Below are 18,498 nucleotides of genomic sequence, written 5' to 3' on the forward strand. Positions count from 1 at the left end.
CTCAAGTAATGGTCTATATGTGAATTAATGTGGATGATGAACAAGCAGTACTGATTGAGGAGGGGGATGCAAGGACATCTGCTGCACCACTGATCAGACGACTGCTCTGTGAAGGAAGCATCAGATAAAGGATCTTGCACCAGGCTGTAATGTCTTGTAAAGGTGTGAACAGAGCCCCACATTGTCACTTTACAGATTTTGAGGAGAGGGATGTCTTGAAGTGAACCTACTGATGCAGCCTCAGCTTTAGTTGAGAGAGTCCTCACACGACGGTGGAGAAGGGGCATCGTAATTCAAAGCAGGATGCAGCCAAAATCCATTTGGAAAGGGTCAGAGGAGATTACTTCCCCTCCCTTACATTCCACAAAGGATTTAAATAGCACTTTGCCCTTTGTAGGTAGAAAACTATGGTCCAACATATGTCCAGAGTGAAGTCTCCTATCCTTCACTGGGTGCCATGAAGCTTTGGAAAGAAAACAGATAAGTGAATACTTTGATTTAGATAGAACTCGGAGATTGCATCAAAAATTCACTTCCAAAGTAGTCTCAGCGAAATTTTGTCTGTGGAAAAAGTGTAAGGCAGATCAGCCAGGAGGGCCCCCAGCTTATCTGCTCCTCTGGCTGAGGTGATATCAACCAGAAAGACAACCTTCATCGACAGATGAACATGATGCCAAGGGTTCACACAGTCTTTGTTAATTCTGACAGGACTAGACTGAGGTCCCCGTCAAGGTAGGTTTTGTTATCAGAGGTTCTAACACCAACACTGTCTTTTAAAAAACATTCTTCACCCCTCTGGTTGTTCTCCAGAGGGTGACAGGTCTTGATAAGTGCTAAGTGCATCCATATAGAGCTAAGAGATACTTCCAAAGTCTTTCAGGAGAAAAGGATAGTTCAAAATGACAGAGATGTTGTCATCTTCTGGGGTTATTAGACTATGTTGGTGCCAAGCCAAAAACTCCTTCCACTTTTCTATCTAGCACTTGTATGGAATCCTTCCTACTGTTAAGGACAGATTGTACTGCTTCTGAATATGCCTTTTCTAGGTTCGTTGCCCATACAAATACCAGACTATCAGGTGGAGGAATGCTGGAGTGGGATGTCTGATCTTGCCTCTGTCCTTGTTTAACAGGTCTGGGAAGAGCTGAATATGGATGCATGGGCATGCTGATATCTGGTGAATGCTGGGAAACCAGAATTGCCTGGGCTATCTGGGAGCAAATCAACATCATTGATACTCCCTGTTGCTCATATTTCTCAGAACCTGAGGTAAAAGTGGAACATGTGGCAAGGTCTGTCAGTGGTCTTTAAAATTACCTGTAGTCATCACATGGTAATGATGAGGTCAGTGTAACCACCTCTCCTGCACTTGAAGATTCCAACGCCATTTGAGCTGGTGATCCTCCTCTTCCCTCCATTAGTTTTTGTGGTTCAGGATCTTCTCTGCAAAGGAGGGCTGTCTGGACTCCCTATGGTACTGTAAGAACTGTCGCGTGTATGGATCCCATGGACCCCAGTAAGGCTAATGTGAGGAGACGAAAGGAAACTGGGGTGGTCTCCATGGGTAGGGTACAATTGATTCTGGGGTGCACAATCTCTCTTATGAGATACAGACCCCTTGTCTCAGTGATGGGACTCACCCCTACCACTCAACTCATCAGATGAGGTAACAGGTTCAAAATCCATGGGCAGTGACGTTGATCCTGGGATCCTTATACCCCATCTGGTAGATGGTATCAGTGAGTGACGCTCCCTTTCTGCATGCCTTGACGAATGGTGTGGAGTTGTCCTGCTCAGGATCTGTTCTGACAGGAGCAGGGATTCCAGGTTAGTCAAGATGGCCATGTTCGATGGGCAGCATACCTAGCCCTAGACTCAAAGGGAGTGGGATGGGCTCCCTCCTTTTCATGGTGCTGCCAGCAGTAGTCTCATAGCAGTCTTTGGTACCAATGACTCATTACAATTGCGTGAGGTACTGTCTGTGTAGAAGGTACCCATTTTTGTTTTTTATCTTGCCTGTATCAGGGATTGCCCCACTCCTACACACAATGCTGGTTTCAGGGTGCTTTAGCCCATCAGAGCTGGGAGAATGGTAGCATTCTCCTTGTGTGAGCCTCACACTCCTGTACCAGGGCATAGCCCCTCACTCAACTTGGAAGCGGTTGGAGAAAAAGCCCTCTTTTTGGATGAGAGCCTGGAGGAATCCTTCGCTCTACTCCTATGAGTCACAGACTTGGAGGTCACAGTGCCAGGAATAGCACTTCTCAGTACCTCTTTCTGATGTACAGGAGGGTCTGATGGATCAGAGTTGGATCAAGGGCTCACACCAGGATCCATTAGGAATTTCCAAACACTGTACTTATTGGACCTACAGGTTCCGTTTGGGAAGGATCAACATTGCCAGGGGAAGAAAAGTGTAAGGAACTGAAATCAGAAAATTAAAAGGCCAACAGAAGCTCTAGTCCAAGTGTCAGTGTGCTTCTTTGCCCAAGTTATTTTACTAGCTTAACTTTATTTTTATTCAGGTACAAAAGATAAATACACCTCACACCTACTGACAAAAGGAGAAAAGCATGTTCAACATACTCCATGTTTGTTTATGACTCTTGTAAAATTTGTTTTAAGGTGGTGGGGAGGGAGATAGAACAGAATAAAAGCTGTATTATCCAGCACTTTACCAACCGGAAAGCTCTATAAACCAGCATTTCTGATCTTCACTGAAAGTCCGATTTATATTTCGGTTGGCACAAGGCCAGCAAGCTCCCTACTTGGCTCCGTGTGGCTCCTCGGAAGGGGCGACATGTCCCTGCTGCTCCTAGGCAGAGGAACGGCCACGAGCTGTTCGGAGTGTGGGAGAGGTTGTGGGGCTCGGTCTCTGGGAGGGAGTCTGGGTGCGGAGGGGCTCAGGGTAAGGGGTTGGGGAATGGGAGGGTGGTGCTCACTTGTTGGCCGCTTGCAGGAGCCGCCCAGTGTCCCTGTCACTTCTAGACAGAAGCAGGCTAGGAGCACTGCCTGCGCCCCACCCAGAGGACTGGCTCGGCAGCTCCCACTGGTCGGAAATGCAGCCAATTGGAGCTGTGCGGGTAGCGCCTGCGGGCGGAGGCACACCTCTGCCTAGGAGTGGAAGGGACATCACTGCTTCTGAGGACCCATCAGAGGTGAGTGCTGCCTGGATCCAGCAGCCCACACCCTCTCCCACCCTCCAACCTCCAACTCTGAGCCCCTCCCGCACCCGAATTCCCTCCCTCTTAATAACTGGAATTTTTGACTTACCGATACCTTCTCCCCATTCCCCCAACATGCTGGATAACAAAGCTTTTACTGTAGTAGACTCAATTCTAAACTGATCACGCATTCATATGTTACATCAAATCTAATGTAGCACTTCAATTTCTGGGAAAGGAGTAAAGGCTTTGTTACTCACTGTTTCTTCTCATTCATTTCCCATGCTTCAAGTATTCGTTCCACTAATTGGCACTTAAGAAAAAGCTATTAAAAAAAGTGTTTGCTTAGTATTTCTAGAAGCTTAAGTACAAAGTATCATATATTAAGATAATTTCAGACAGAAGTAGCAATTAGTTTCAGGCAGAAAACTCTTAGATCACATAAGGTATTTTTAAGTTCACACAACAAAACTCAAAGTGCATTAAGCCCTTTTTACTACATTAAAGACCAAAATTCTTGAGATCAGCACTCTACAACTCCTATTTATGCATCTAAGTAAGTGTTCAGGTCCCTTTGTTCTCAAAATAATCTGCTGAGTACTGAACATTTTTGAAATCTGGCCCAAAGTGAACTATGAGCTATATTCAGAAAATCTATTTTCATGAATGACAAAATTAATAGCCTAGAATGTTCAGATTACCCTAACTTTGGGTCCCAAATCATACACTGTTTACAAGCCTCATAGAATGTTTACAGGCCTCCCAGCAAACCAGAAAGGATTCTCTTCAGAGCTAGTCAAATCTACTCTTAAGCTAAAGGGATTCCTCTTCAGATAGACCAAAGACACTAGTTGTCTCCTGCAACAGTCTCATCCTAGGGATGGATGAGCTACTGCTGCAGCCCTCCAGCCCCTAGCAGACTGGAGAGCAATCTACCATGCATCAACAAAACCATGCCTTCAACATGGGTAGTGAACTGTCACTAAATTTTTTTTTTTATATTATGTCTCTATTTAATAAGACATGGTTTTATTTCCACTAGAAAGAGAAACAGCTACAATAGTTAAGACCAAGGCTTACAATGTCAGAATGTCCACAAAAGCACAACTTACATGTTTCAGTAAGAGATTGTCCCCAATGGAGTCCTGATCTGTAATTGTGCCATTTTCTGTACTTTCAAGGGGACTTGCAAGAATCAATGCAATACAGATTTCTACTTGAGTATGCAGGAAGTTATTCCATGTGTATTTAAAGAACATATCCTGCAAGACAAATTCAAAAGGATTTGATTACACACACTGGGGTCTTTTCACTAAACAAAACAAGCAGCAGTGTAGTTCTAGAAAGTCAGACAGTAACCAGCAATCTCTTAAATACTTTAAAATTTTGTACATGGCTTAGATAGCAATTTATTGTTGCCAATCCCTGTTCTAAAACCTTTCAGCAGTGGTGTGCCGAGTTTTCACATATACACTCAAATGTAAGGCTTTGCGTGCCGGTAATACATTTTAACGTTTTTTAGAAGGTCTTTCTATAAGTTTATAATATATAACCAAACTACTGTTATATGTAAAGTAAAGGTTTTCAAAATGTTTCACAAGCTTTATTTAAATTTAAATTAAAATGCAGCTCCTATTAGTTTAGTGTGATCCTTGCCCTTGCTTAGTTTTCCAAAGCCTGGTGGCATGTATTTGCATACTTTAAGCTGCACAAAGGCTTCTGAGTGATCAGTTGATAGCGGCTGACAGGAGATCAGTGGCTGGAAACCCAGATCGGCAGCTGAGGTGAGTGGAGCTGGCAGCTGAGCAGGGCTGGAAGCCTGGACCCTGTCTGGCAGGAGGCCTACGCTGGAACTCCAACTGGGAGCAAGTAGAGCGGAGCTGCAGCTGGCATGGGGCCAACAGCCAAAACCCCAGAGCAGCAGCAGGTTGAGGTCAGCCTACCCATATCTGGGGTCTTCGGGGGTGGACTGAGCATCTCCGCCCACCCCTGCTCTGCGTTTTCAGCTGCTGGCTCCTGCAGCAGGGGTCTCAGAGCGCTGCCAGCCTGGGGTTCCTTCCCTCAGGCCCGCAGCAGGTGCTGAGTGGGACCAGCGGCAGGACTTGAGCTGGCAAGAGGCCAGCAGCAGTAACCCCAGAGCAGCCACGGGTTGAGTGGCTCAGCCCGCCCCGCGTACCATCAAAAAATCGGCTCGCATGCCACCTTTGGTATGCGTGCCATAGGTTGCCAACCCGTTTTAGAAAGAAAAATCTACGCACATTTGGCACCTAAATAGCAATTTTACGACCCATAGTTGCCATATGATGTAGATCAGCACTTGTCAATTTATAGATAGGGAAATAGAGGACAAAAGTTGAGTCAGAAAGACAACCCAGATGTCAATACTTCCAATCCTACCCTTCATTCCCTAATACTTGAATATTTTTAGGTTCAAGTACTGGGTACAGAAAAGCATATAGTAAAAAAAATATGCCTTTAAATGTTAATTTTTCTGTCTCTCTGATTTAGATGAATTATGTTTCTCGTATGGAAACAAGAAATTGGCAGCTGTCACTGGCAACATTCAGAATTATGAGAGAGTTCTTAGAAATACTCAATGATCTGAGATTTTTTAAATAAAATTTAGCAATGCCATTATGTGTGACAGACATGGCAACTTCCTGTAATATACTTGAAAAATACTATTTAATTAAAATTAAGTAACTTGGAGTCCAAAGGTACTCATACTTTAAGGCCAGAAGGGACCATCATGATCATCTAGTCTGACCTCTGGCATACTGCAGAACACAGAACCTCATCCACTCGCTCCTGTAATAGACCCCTACCTCTGGCTGAGTTACTGAAGTCTTCAAATCATGATTTAAAGACTTGAAGTTACAGAGAATGCACCACTTACATTATTTTAAACCTACAAGCAACCTGTGCCCAATGATGCAGAGGAAGACAAAACACCCCCAGGGTCTACCAATCTGACCCAGGGCAAAATTCCTTCTCGACCCCAAATATGGCAAATCAGTTAGACCCTGAGTGGGTGGGTAAGACCCACCAGACACCCACCTGGGAAAGAAGTCTCTATAGTAACTCAGAGACCTCCCCATCTAGTATCCCATCACCAGCCACTGGAGATGTTTGTTACTAGCAGTCACAGATCGGCTACATGCCATTGTAGGCAGTCTCATCATACCATCCCCTCCATAAATGTATCAAGCTCAGTCTGGATATCAGTTCAGTTTTTTTGCCCCCACTGCTCCCCTTGGAAGGCTGCTCCAGAACTTTACTTCTCTGACAGTTAGAAACCTTGGTCTAATTTCAAGCCTAAACTTGTTTATATCCATTTCTGTCAGGTCCACACTGGCGCTTAGCTTAAATAACTCCTCTCTCTCCCTGGTGTTTATCCCTCTGAAGTATATTATATAGAGAGAGCAATCATATCTCCCCTCAGCCAAGCTCTCTGAGTCTCCTCTCATGAGGTAGGTTTTCCATTCCTCAGATCATTCTAGTAGACTTCTCTGCACCTGCTTCAGTTTGAATTAATCTTTCCTAAACATGGGAGACCAAAGTTGCACACAGTATTCCAGATGAGGTCTCACCAATGCCTTGTATAATGGTATTAACACTTCCCTGTGTCTACTGGAAATACCTCCCCTGATGTATCCTAGGTCTGCATTACATTTTTAACGGCTGCAGCTCATTGGTGGCTCAGTTATTGTAAGAACATAAAAGCGGCCACATTTGGTCAGAGCAATGGTCTATCTAGCTCAGTATCATGTCTTCCAACAGTGGTGCCAATGCCAGGTGCTTCAGAGAGAATGAACAGAGAGAGGTAACCAAGTGATCCATCCCATCACCCATTCCCAGCTTCTGGCAAACAAAGGCTAGGAACACCATCCCTGCTTATAGTGGCTAATAGTCACTGATAGACATATCCTCCATGAATTTACCTAGTTCTTTTTTGAACCTGTTATAGTCTTGGCCTTCACATCAGGCCTCTGGCAAAGAGTTCCACAGGCTGACACTGCATTGTGTGAAGAAATACTTCCTTTTGTTTTAAGCCTACTGCCTATTAATTTTATTTGGTGACCCCTAGTTCTTGTCTTATGAGAAGGAGTAAATAACACTTCATTATTTACTTTCTCCACACCAGTCATGATTTCATAGACCTCTATCATATCCCTCCCTAGTCATCTCTCTTCCAAGCTGAAAAGTCCCAGTCTTATTCATCTCTCCTCATATGGAAGCTGTTCCATATCCCTTATCATTTTTGTTGCCCTTTTCTGTACCTTTTCCAATTCCAATCTAGCTTGGAGATGGAGCAACCAATCTACATGCAGTATTCAATAAGTGGGTGTACCATGGATTTATATGGAGGCAATATGATATTTTCTGTCTTATCTATCCCTTTCCTAATGATTCCCAACATTCTTTTAGCTTTTTTGACTGCCACTGCACACTGAATAAAATGTTTTCAGTGAAGTATCCGCGACTCTAACATTTTTCTTGAGTGGTAACAGCTAATTTAGATCCCATAATTTTATATGTATAGTTGGGATTATGTTTTCCAATGTGCATTACTTTGCATTTATCAACATTAGATTTCATCTGCCATTTTGTTGCCCAGTCACCCAGTTTTGTGAGATCCTTTTGTAACTCTTCACAGTCTGCTTTGGACTTACTCAACTATTCAAAAGTTATCATCTGCAAATTTTGCCACAACTGTTTATCCCTTTTTCCAGATCATTTATGAATATGTTGAACAGGACTGGTCCCAGTACAGACCCCCTGGGGAACACGCTATTTACCTCTCTCCACTCTGAAAACTGAGCATTTATTCCTACCATTTGTTTCCTATCTTTTAACCAGTTACTGATCCATAGAGACCTTCCCTCTTATCCCTTGACACCTTACTTTGCTTAAGAGCCTTTGAAAATCTAAGTACACTATATTAACTGGATCACCCATGTCCACATGCTTGTTGACCCCCTCAAAGAATTCTATTAGATGGGTGAAGCATGATTTCCCTTTACAAAAATCATCTTGACTCTTCCCCAACAAAATCATATTCATTTAGGTGTCTGATAATTCTGTTCTGTACTAGTTTCAACCAATTAAGCTTACTAGCCTTATCCTGTGATCAAGGTATACATCCAGGTCTTTCTCCTTTGCCACTTCAACTGATAAGTCCCCAGCTTAGAGCAAAAACTGTTCTTGTTAGTCCGTAAGTGTATGACCGTGCACTATTAGATTTCATCCCATTTCTATTAGCCCAGCTTTAAAGGAAATCCAGATCTTTTTGTAGGATATTCCAGTCCTCTTCTGTACTGGCAATACCTCCCAACTTTGTCTCATCTGCAAATTTTATTAGCACACTCCCACTTTTTGTGCCAAGATCATTAATAAAAATGTTAAATAAGATTGGTCCCAAGACTGATCCCTGAGGAACACCACTAGTAACCTTCCTCCAGCCTAACAGTTCACCTTCCAATATGACCCATTGTAGTCTCCCCAAAATGTATTGTTTATAGCCTGGGGTTTGGGGGGACGGGAAAGAGAATGTTATGTGAATCCTGGCAAGTGTTATGAACTTCAAATGACCGTATTAAACTATGTGCCAGATAGAATGGACTTTTAGGACACACAGTGTTGAGTGGTTAGCCTGGGAATCTCCAGGGGGACGTGAATGTAAATTTCCCATATCCAATTATGCAAAAACCCAGAGTTTTAAAGCTACCCCAAGGAGACCATATTGTTGATTATCTGTTCCTGGAACCTGAAGATCAAAGACTCAAGCTGACTAAAGGAAAGACCAACTATTCATGATGGTTCTGAATCCGAGATAGTTTCTGACCTTGTAACCATGGGGAAAAACTCAGTCATGGGTTTTGAAAACCTGACACCTATCCGAACCCAAGGTTAGTTGGGGTGATCTCTAGTAAGCTTACTAGCATGCATGTAGGTTTTCACTGTTTGTTTAATTTTTTTCCTGTAATACTTTCACCTTAAGACTAAGTGTGCTTGCTTAGATAGGGTTGTGTGAGCACTTAGCTGTTTAAAATCATTTGGAGAGAAAGCAAAGTACAGACGCTGCTTGCCAGAATATCACACAGTGTAAGAAGGGGACTGTGCAGCCTGGAAAAACCCTAATTAGGAGGGAGTGGAGACCTGGGTCTCTGCCCAAGAGATGTGACTGCTGAGGAAGCCTAGAGTGGGTGTCCTCAAGGGACCATAGAAAGGGAATACAGGTGCAGTTGCCCTGAACTGTGACAATGTATCATTCAAAATGTCTTCAGGAAATAGCAACACTCTTCCTTAAGAAAATGCTATTAAAACTGGATGGTTACTACTCACAGTAATTAAGCCTACCATGAGATTTTATGGTATTTCCCATTCTAAGTATAGGGAATACCATAGTAAACTTACATTGCGGTAAAATAATTTTAAAAACGGCATCCACTGCAGAAGATGAAGAACGTTTATATGGCTTAGGCCTAGTTTTATTTTACACCCTACACTAATACAACATATTATACAACAGCATACCAAATTAAGATTATATAAAACAGAGATGTTATGCAAAACCAAGGACGACAAAAATAACGGCAACTAATAAAAAGGTTAAAGCATAAGTAGGAAATAAAAGTCAACCTGGAAAAAAAGGCATGCTAGAACATAAGGCAAAAATACACATCCAGTGGGAGAATCTACGTGGTAAGAAGACTGCCAACTAGATACAGGTTTTCAAGTGCAATACAGTGGCGAAATCACCACAGGTTTGGCAGCATACAGAGAGGTACCGCTTCAGACGAGAAAGATAACCAGTCTTTTATGTCACAGATGGGACTGTACTTAATGCACTGTATACAGTTGACACATTTAAAAGGAATTAAAAGAACATAAAAATTAAGGACAGGACGGAATGACTCGGGAAGAAAGAATAAAAGCAAAGTAAGTTTAAGTAGGTTGGTTGAAAGAATTTGAGCATGGGGATAGCAATCTATATCTGTCTGTAGAGTGTAAACAACAAGGAGTAAGAAAAACTACGTACTGTACAGAGGTCTAAAGAGTAAACGATTAAGCAGAGCTGAGGAAAATTTTTGGTTACCATTGGGAAGAGAGTTTAACAAATCCAGATAGTGGAACAGTCTCACAATGAAAGTGGTGAAAGCCTCATCACATGGCTTCCTGTAAAACAATCTAGGGCACAATCTGCACTGACAAAACGAATAGACATTGTGATATCTTAACAGGACTTTACCATTTACTTTCTATGATTTTATAAAAAATGAAGAGGGTAGTGTAGAGCTCTTAATAGTGTAAGTAAATTATTCTTACCAATACAACTCCTATACTGTTCAACTCCATAATTTCCAAGTTCACATTGTTTGTGTTACTCTGTAGAAGGCTGGATATCAACCTAATCACATTTAAGCGAGTGTTTCCCACAGGCGGATCCAATACGCCCCATGTTGTCTTCATAACACTTTTCTAGACAAAAAACAAAAAACAAAAAGAGTCCATGGGAAACATTTTTTTTTTTAAAGTACACATTTCTTTCAAGTCAGCTCGGTGTTATTTATCCACAAACAGAAAATGTGGTAAGAATCTTGTATGGCCAATTTGGCAGCAGTAGCATGACATTATGTTGTGGGACCTTTGCTTTAGTTCCATACGTTAACACTTATTTTCTAGCACTATGGATTGGGAACAATGAGAAGACAATTAGGCCGGGGGAAATAAGATATGGCATATACAAACCTAGTGGCATTATGGGCACCTAAAGGAGTTGCATTCAGACCCACGATGGACATTTACCGGAGAGAACTGTGAATCAGAACACACTTCATCAAGCTTTAACTATTCAAGTCCAGTGTGTCTAGTTAAGCAGTTTTTGTATTTATCCAGGCAAGAAAATTAGAAGAGAGAAATAAACCTTAGCTGCAGACTTCAGAATAATTATGTTTGTTTTAATGAAGAGAATGTTGTAAATACTTAATGGTCCCTACTGCTGCCATATAAATGTCAGCATACTTGCACAGGAATTTAGGAATTGCGATACCAGATCAGAACTGTGGTTTGTGTACTCAGACAAACTGGCAGTGGTCAATACCAGCTGCTTCCAAGGAAGGCAAAAAGCTCATAACGGACAGTTATGCAATAAACAGCAAACAGGGATTAGGAAGAAGTGTCCCCTCAATCAGTGGTTCAGTTGTGCCCTGAATGGAGATTTTATCTCCTTTCTAAGAAAGCATCCTATCTACCTACTACAAATATGGATATTCTCATTATCCTTCAAATTCTATGCTCTTGACTACAATTATCTTAGAACAATGAGTTCTGCAGGTTTCCTTCAAAAAAAGTCCATTTTTCATTTTTATATCTGTAGCCTTTCAATTTCACCAGAAGTCCCTGGTGATCTACAAATGATTTACCATCTCTCCTGTCTTTTAATTCACCTCCTATCCTCTTATGCATCTCTCTAAAGTGAGCTTTCCCAATTTCTTCCACAGTGTATACGGAAGCTTTGTCTCGCCCCCCATGATACAGCCTTCTTCTGGACCACTTATTTCTGCTTTATTTTGGTATGTCATACAAAAGCATGCTCCCTTCCAAATAAAGGAAAGGATATTTTGTTGCATTGTAGTGCAATTGCTTTTTCTCTATTTTGCTCTATTAAACAAAGTCAAACAGTTGAAAATATGAACACCAATACATTACAAGGGTAGTAGATCACTAATGAATAGCCAAATGATAAGTGGCTCAGAAAAAGGCTTATTGTCTGTGTGTTAAAAAGGCTAAAATGTACTTTTTAAGCTTTCATTAAACTGGTTTCTGAATTAAAAGATAGTTATTAACCTTTCTGTAACCACTGTTCTTCAAGGATGTGTGGCTCATGTCCATTCCACATTAGGTGTGCACACGCCACATTCACCATTGCTGAAGATTTTTCCCTCAGTGGTATCTATCAAGGCAACTAGCACCCTCTGGTGCTGTGAACTCATGCGCCAGCATAAAGGGGCCTGGACAGTCCCATACCCTCTCAATTCCTTCTTGCCAGCTAACTCCAACAGAGGGGCAGGAGGTTGTGTAACGGACATGAAGAACACATCTTGAAGAACACGAGTTATGGAAAGGTTAATAGTCGTTTTTTCTTCGAGTGCTTGCCGATGTCCATTTCACATTAGGTGACAAGATGTACCCGAAGAGATGGGCTCAGAGTTCATGGACATGCATACTGCAACACTGCTCTGCAAAACTTGGCATCATCTCTGCCCTGCTGGGTGATAGGGTAGTGGGTTGAGAAGGTACGAACTGACGACCAGGTCGCTGATCTGCAGAGGTCTTGGACCAGGACATGGGCCAGAAATGCTGATGATGAAGCCTGAGCCCTGGTCAAATGGACAGTCAAGATGGCAAGAGGTTGGACTGCCCACCTGCTTGTAGCATGTGCACATACAGGGAGTGATCCAGGATTAAATTCTCTGGGTTGAAACTGATAGACCTTTCTTCCTGTCTTCTACTGACAAAATTCTGTGTGGGTTGGTCATCTCCACATAGGCCAGGGCGAGTCTAACATCCAGCTAGTGGAGACACCACTACTCTGCGTTCCTGTGCGGTTTCAGCCCGATTACGATTAAACTATGAGACCAACTTTGGAAGGAACACTGGGTGGGGACGCAGTTGAACCTTGTCCTTAAAGAATACCATATATGCAGGTTCTGATGTAAAGGCCCTGATTTCTGTGATTCTCCTGGCCAAAGTAATTGCTACCAGGAAGCCAACCTTCCAGGACAGATACAAGAGAGGGAATGATGCCAGTGGCTCAAAGGGAAGGTCCATGAGTCTTGGTAAGACCAGGTTTAGGTGGAATGAGTTTGAAAATCTGAGGATAAAATATTTCTAATTCCTTGAGGAAGAGGATGGTCATTTCATGAGAGAAGCCAGACGTACTGTCCATCAGAGGGTGGAAGGCTGAGATTGCTCTTAGATGCACTGTGATCGATGAAAAAGCTAGTCCCTGTTGTTTCAGATGGAGCAGGTATTCCAGAACAGATTGGAGTGGCAACCAAGTCCGAGAGATACCTCGTTGGGAAGACCACACAGAAATGCTTCTACTTGGCTAGGTAAGTCGCTTTAGTAGACAGTTTCCCATTACCTGGTAAGACCTAGTGGACTTGTTCTGAACAGGCCTGTTCTGCTGGGATCAACCATGGCACACTCACGTGGTCAGGTGGAGGGCCCTGAGGTTCGAGAGAAGTAAACGGTTGCGATCTTGCGAGATCAGGTTAGGGCGGGGCAAAAGTGGAAGTGTGGTGCTACTGCCAGGTCCAGCAGCATACCAAACAAATGCTGTCATGGCCAAGCAGTGGCTGCAAGGATGACTCTTGCTTTTTCTCGCCTGACTTTCAGAAGGACCCTGTGTACCACAGGAATGGGAAGAAATACACAGAACAGGAGCTCTGCCCATGGAAGTAGGAAGGCATCTGAAAGAGAAACCAGGCTGTGACTATGTAGTAAGCAAAACTCCTGACATTTCCTGCACCTCTGACTTTGACTCTTCAGGAGACCATGGGGGAGCGGTACCCTTTGTTTCCATCGACCAGTGCTGTAACAGAGATATCTCTGCTGACAACAGAAAGGCCTGGTGCTGGATATGAGCTCAGGGCAACATGCTCCATTCTGTTCAACATGCTCATCAGAGCCAATAGTTGTCCTATCAGGGCCCTGGCCACTGCAAAGGTCTCAAGGTTGGAAGGCACTGCAATCCTGCTGGAGGTTCCCTGGCATTGGCAGATGGCCCAGCACCAGACCCAATGGCACCTGCAAGCAGAGTAGAGTCGATGGTGCTGCAAGCAGAACAGGAGCGGACGTGTGGTCTGACACGGGTCGCACTTGCCATGTTTGTCCTTCCTCGACATTGGGCAGTGTCCTCTCTTGGACCAGCTTCTTGTGCTTCTCTCTCAGTACTGGACAGGTGCTGAGAAACATGCAGTGCCAGAGAGTGCTTTACATCGAAGCCGAGGAGCTGGGTCCAACTTGCTTGGTTCTGATGCAGGTCTAAGCGTGGCTTCCATTAGGACAGCTCTTACTCTAGCCTCCCTGTCCCTTTATGTACAGGACTTGAAGTTGCAGCAGATTTGGCAACACTCTTATGTGATCTGCTTCCAGACATTTCAGAGTGTGGGTTGCCCACCAGCACAGGCTTGCCACAGGAGGCGCATGCCCAGCCCCAGGGACAAAAGAGGAGAGATGGGGGAATCTCACTACATACAATAATATTATCTACACTACTACTAGAAATTCAAATGGAAGATAACTAAACTAGAGAATAACAGAAAACCCCCTGAATGAATCCCTTGCCCAAGCAAGAGGTGTTACAGTGAACATCATGGGTGTAAAGAAGAAACAGAGATGGTGTGGGGGACTGGGCCCTTTATAGTGGTCCATGAGCGCATGGCACCAGAGGGCACTAGAGCCAGCCCGATGGATACCACTGAGGGGAAAAAAAATCTCTGGCGATGGTGCATGCAGTGCACACACACCTAACATGGAATGGACATGAGCAAGCACTCAAAGAAAAAATAATTATTCTTAAAGTCTTTATCACTAAAGGACAGCCTGTAATCTGTCTCCATTTTCATCTGGATGAGTTATAGATAACACTTACTTTCGGGGGCTCAAGTAGTAGCTCATGGAAGGATGCAAGTCGTGCTTTTATGGCTTCTAAAACACTTTTGTTGACTGAATATGTTGAATGGCTCATGCCCGGAGGACAGATCTCTATATGACCTTCAAATCTAAATATACAAAGAAGAGTTTGATAAGTATGTTGCAGGGTTAGTTACAATATTAACTCAAGTTAGAAACGATCTTAACATAGGTTTACAGAGCTGGTGCTATAACTAGAAAGACTATACACAAAGGGTAAATCTAGAGCAGTGATTCTCTAACTGTGGGTCAGGACCCCAAAGTGAATCATGGCCTCATTTTAATGGGGTTACCCGGGAAAGCTTAGACATGCTGGAGCCAAAGCTGAAGCCCAAGCCATGCTACCCAGGGCTGAAGCCAAAGCCAGAGAGCTTCAGCCTTGGGCGTGGGGCTTAGGTTACAGGCCCCCTGCCTGCAGCTGAAGCTCTTGGGCTTCAACTTCCCCACCTGGAGTAGTGGGGTTCAGGCAGGCTCAGTCTTCGGTTCCCTCTCCTCAGGGTTTGTCTGGTCATTTCCTCCTGTATGGAGTTGCCAACACTGATTAATAGCAAGTCATCGTTAATCCTTAGGAAATGCTTTATGCCAAACAGTACAAGTTTTAAAAGCATGTAAGGCCTGGCCTACTCTTAAAAATTAGATCAACCTAGCGGCACAGCTCAGGGATGTGAAAATTTTCATGCCCTGTGAGACACAGTTAGGTCAATCTAACTTCTGGCATAGATATGGCTAAGTCAGGAGTGGGCAAACATTTTGGTCTGAGGGCCCCATCTAGGTATGGAAATTGTATGATGGGCCAGGAATGCTCATGAAATTGGAGGCTGGGGGTGCGGGAGAGGGTGAGGGTCAGGGCTCTGGGGGGCGGGCAGGCTCTGCAGTGGGTCCAGAAATGAGGAGTTCAGGGTGTGGGAGGAGGGTGAGGGCTCCAGCTCGAAGTGCGGGCTCTCGAGCGGGGCTGGGGATGAGAGGTTTGGTGTGCAGGAGGGTGCTCTGCACTGGGAATGAGGGGTTTGGGGCTGGGGGAGAGATCAGGGCTGGGGGGAACTTGGGTGTGGGAAGTGGTCAGGGGTGCAGGTTCCCAGCAGCACTTACCTCAAGCAGCTCCTGGAAGCAGTGGCTTGCACCCGCGCCCCCCCACCCTGGCTCCTACGGACAGCTTGCACTTGGGGCAAGGGCCGCATGCGTAGCCCCCAGCTATCCCTATGTGTAGGAGCCGGAGGGGGGACATGTCACTACTCCCAGGACCTGCACAGAGCCACATGCAGAACAGGACAAGCCTCCGACCCCACTCCCCGGCAGGAGCTCAAGGGATGGATACAAGGCTCTGATCGGCCAGACGCAGCCTGTGGGCCGTAGTTTGCCGACTCCAGGCTAGGTTGACGAGGAGTTAGAATACTTAACTTAGGCCAGTTTAAGATTGTAGTGTAGATATGCACTAAGTCCCCAATAACTTTCACTGACAGTCACTTATGCTCCTATGTCACTTTTAAAATTTTTCATTAAGATGACTAAAAATATTTAGAAGCATTTGTGTTTCATTACAGCTAAGTTTTGAGACACAATGAAAAGCACGACAGCTGTAAATTGTAATGTCACGAGCCCAATTCAAAGCAGATTTGCTGCCAACGGAAAACTTGTGCCTCTGGCAGAGGAATCAATTTAAAAAAGTAAAAAGTTCAGAACATTAAAGAGAGGCAAGTATGAGCAAACAGATAGGAAAGCAATCAAGGAGTGCGCATCATCTTCCTCCTGTTCCGGTTCTAGAAAAAGGAAAAGACTGATGCAAGGAAAATAAAGTTCTAGTCTGCTGAAGACTAGGTTGCAGATGCTTTGTGGTCAAAATAGGCCCACGGACTGGACCCAACCACAACAGATATTAAGGACCGCACCTGTTAGCATCAGCTAAGAGCAGAAGCTGAAACACAAGGAAAGCAAGACCAGACACAGAAATGGCTTGTGGTCAACAGTCATAAGCGACACTCAGATGGGAGACATCAGCTATCAGAACAAGGCTGTGAAATGTAGGAACACGTCAAACATTTCATACCATGCTTTTCATAGAATCTGAGAATCTTGGGACCAGACCACAACTGAGAACAGTGATGTGCTCAGACACCTATAATTCCATCACTGTAGTATCTAAACATAAGCTGATATGAAGGCCAGCATAAAGGATTTCAAAACCTGAGAAATAAAGCTGGTATTTAAGGATGCAATCTAAAAGTTTATATGGCTATGTTTTTACATTAGATCAAGAGGACCCTTCTAGCTGGGAAGCTGGCAGATACCTGTGGGGGGTGGGGGAAGTGTATAATACATCCTGCAGTTCATGGAAGGATGCAAGTCATGCCACCTCTACAAAAGGTAAATTCGGCAGCAGCACAAATCTCACAAAGGATGTGATCACAGACTGAGGGGGAGAGGGGAGTGTCTTACGTTGGTCGTCTTGTCTCAAGTAAGGTCAGTAATATTTGGATTGCACTGACTATTGCAGACTCATTTTTCTCTTTATGAAAAATATTTGATAGTAGCTGTTCTATAATTTCTTGCCTAGAGAGAAAACATCAATAAAGTTAGACACACAACTTTTTAAAATACAAATAACTGTTTATACAAAGACAAGCAACAAAGAGTCCTGTGGCACCTCATAGACTAACAGACGTACTGGAGCATAAGCTTTCATGGGTGAATACCCATTTTGTCAGAGGCATCCAATAAGCCTGTTAGTCTATAAGGTGCCATGGGACTCGGTTGCTTTTTACAGATCCAGACTAACACGGCTACCCCTGATAGTATACAGAGACAAGCAGCTACAATGCTTCTTTGTAAAACTGCTGGACAAGATTGGATGGAGGTTCAGAGCCATTTTCACATTTTTTTCCTCCTCCCACAATATCAAACTGGTTTCCTTCATCATTTTTCTGGCAGTTATTAGCCCATAGCAGCAGATCTAAGTGTTTTAAATCCAGGCTTCTGTTAAGCGCCAGCATAATGCACAACTATCAGACCAGACCTACCATGCATAAAATTGTGTGATATGAAATTAAATTCAGCTTTGCTCACTTTCATAAATTTAGTTACTTCAGGAAACATCCATATATTTTGTTGGCTGCATGTAATGGGAAAGTAATTATTGTTATTTCCAAAAGGCTTCAAATAGCCAACATTCTCAGAGGTACAAGGCAAATAAAAAAGTTAAACCGTCCAATATACTTTTCTAGAGTTGCAAGCAGCGGGTCTGGTTCTGAACTGTTCTGTACTTGTAACATCTGGTCTCTGCTCAGGCGAATAATTTCACAGAGCGACTGTGATGCATTTGAATGCCTCTGAAAAAGAAAGATTTTTTGTTCGTGTTTTAAGAGCAGTATAGGACTACACACTATCTAAAGAACACTTCTCATCCCAGAAATTATGAAGCTGTGCACAAAAACAACCAGATGGCAAGCAATTTGTGCTATTTTACAGGGGACGGTAAAGTTTTTTTCAAACACATTTCTAAACATCAAATGCCTTTAGACAGGACTCCATTCCACTGACACCAAGACAGCAGAATAGCATTGCTTGGAGACTCCTGCCATCCTATCTCATCCCCTCAAGAATTTCACGGGCCAGGTCTGATAATAGGTACTAATTC

At 43.6% G+C, this 18,498-nt stretch overlaps 1 protein-coding gene across 6 annotated transcripts in view; it reads right to left on the reverse strand.

Annotated features, from left to right (window-relative positions):
- Positions 1 to 18,498, reverse strand: part of LOC127051025 (serine/threonine-protein phosphatase 6 regulatory subunit 3) — a 196,870-nt gene that overhangs the window by 91,994 nt on the left and 86,378 nt on the right. For 3 of the 6 annotated variants that reach the window (XM_050952824.1, XM_050952825.1, XM_050952823.1), the window contains exons 8-13: positions 18,078 to 18,190; positions 17,301 to 17,414; positions 14,827 to 14,956; positions 10,494 to 10,646; positions 4,277 to 4,426; positions 3,425 to 3,489 (exon numbers count right to left, since the gene is read on the reverse strand). In XM_050952824.1, coding sequence (XP_050808781.1) covers positions 3,425 to 3,489; positions 4,277 to 4,426; positions 10,494 to 10,646; positions 14,827 to 14,956; positions 17,301 to 17,414; positions 18,078 to 18,190 — 725 coding nt within the window. The remainder of the gene's footprint in view (positions 1 to 3,424; positions 3,490 to 4,276; positions 4,427 to 10,493; positions 10,647 to 14,826; positions 14,957 to 17,300; positions 17,415 to 18,077; positions 18,191 to 18,498) is intronic. The other 3 variants (XM_050952822.1, XM_050952820.1, XM_050952819.1) reach the window with 2 other exon arrangements.

The sequence above is a fragment of the Gopherus flavomarginatus genome, chromosome 5, assembly GCF_025201925.1.
Source record: "Gopherus flavomarginatus isolate rGopFla2 chromosome 5, rGopFla2.mat.asm, whole genome shotgun sequence".
Classification (NCBI taxonomy): Eukaryota; Metazoa; Chordata; order Testudines; family Testudinidae; genus Gopherus; species Gopherus flavomarginatus.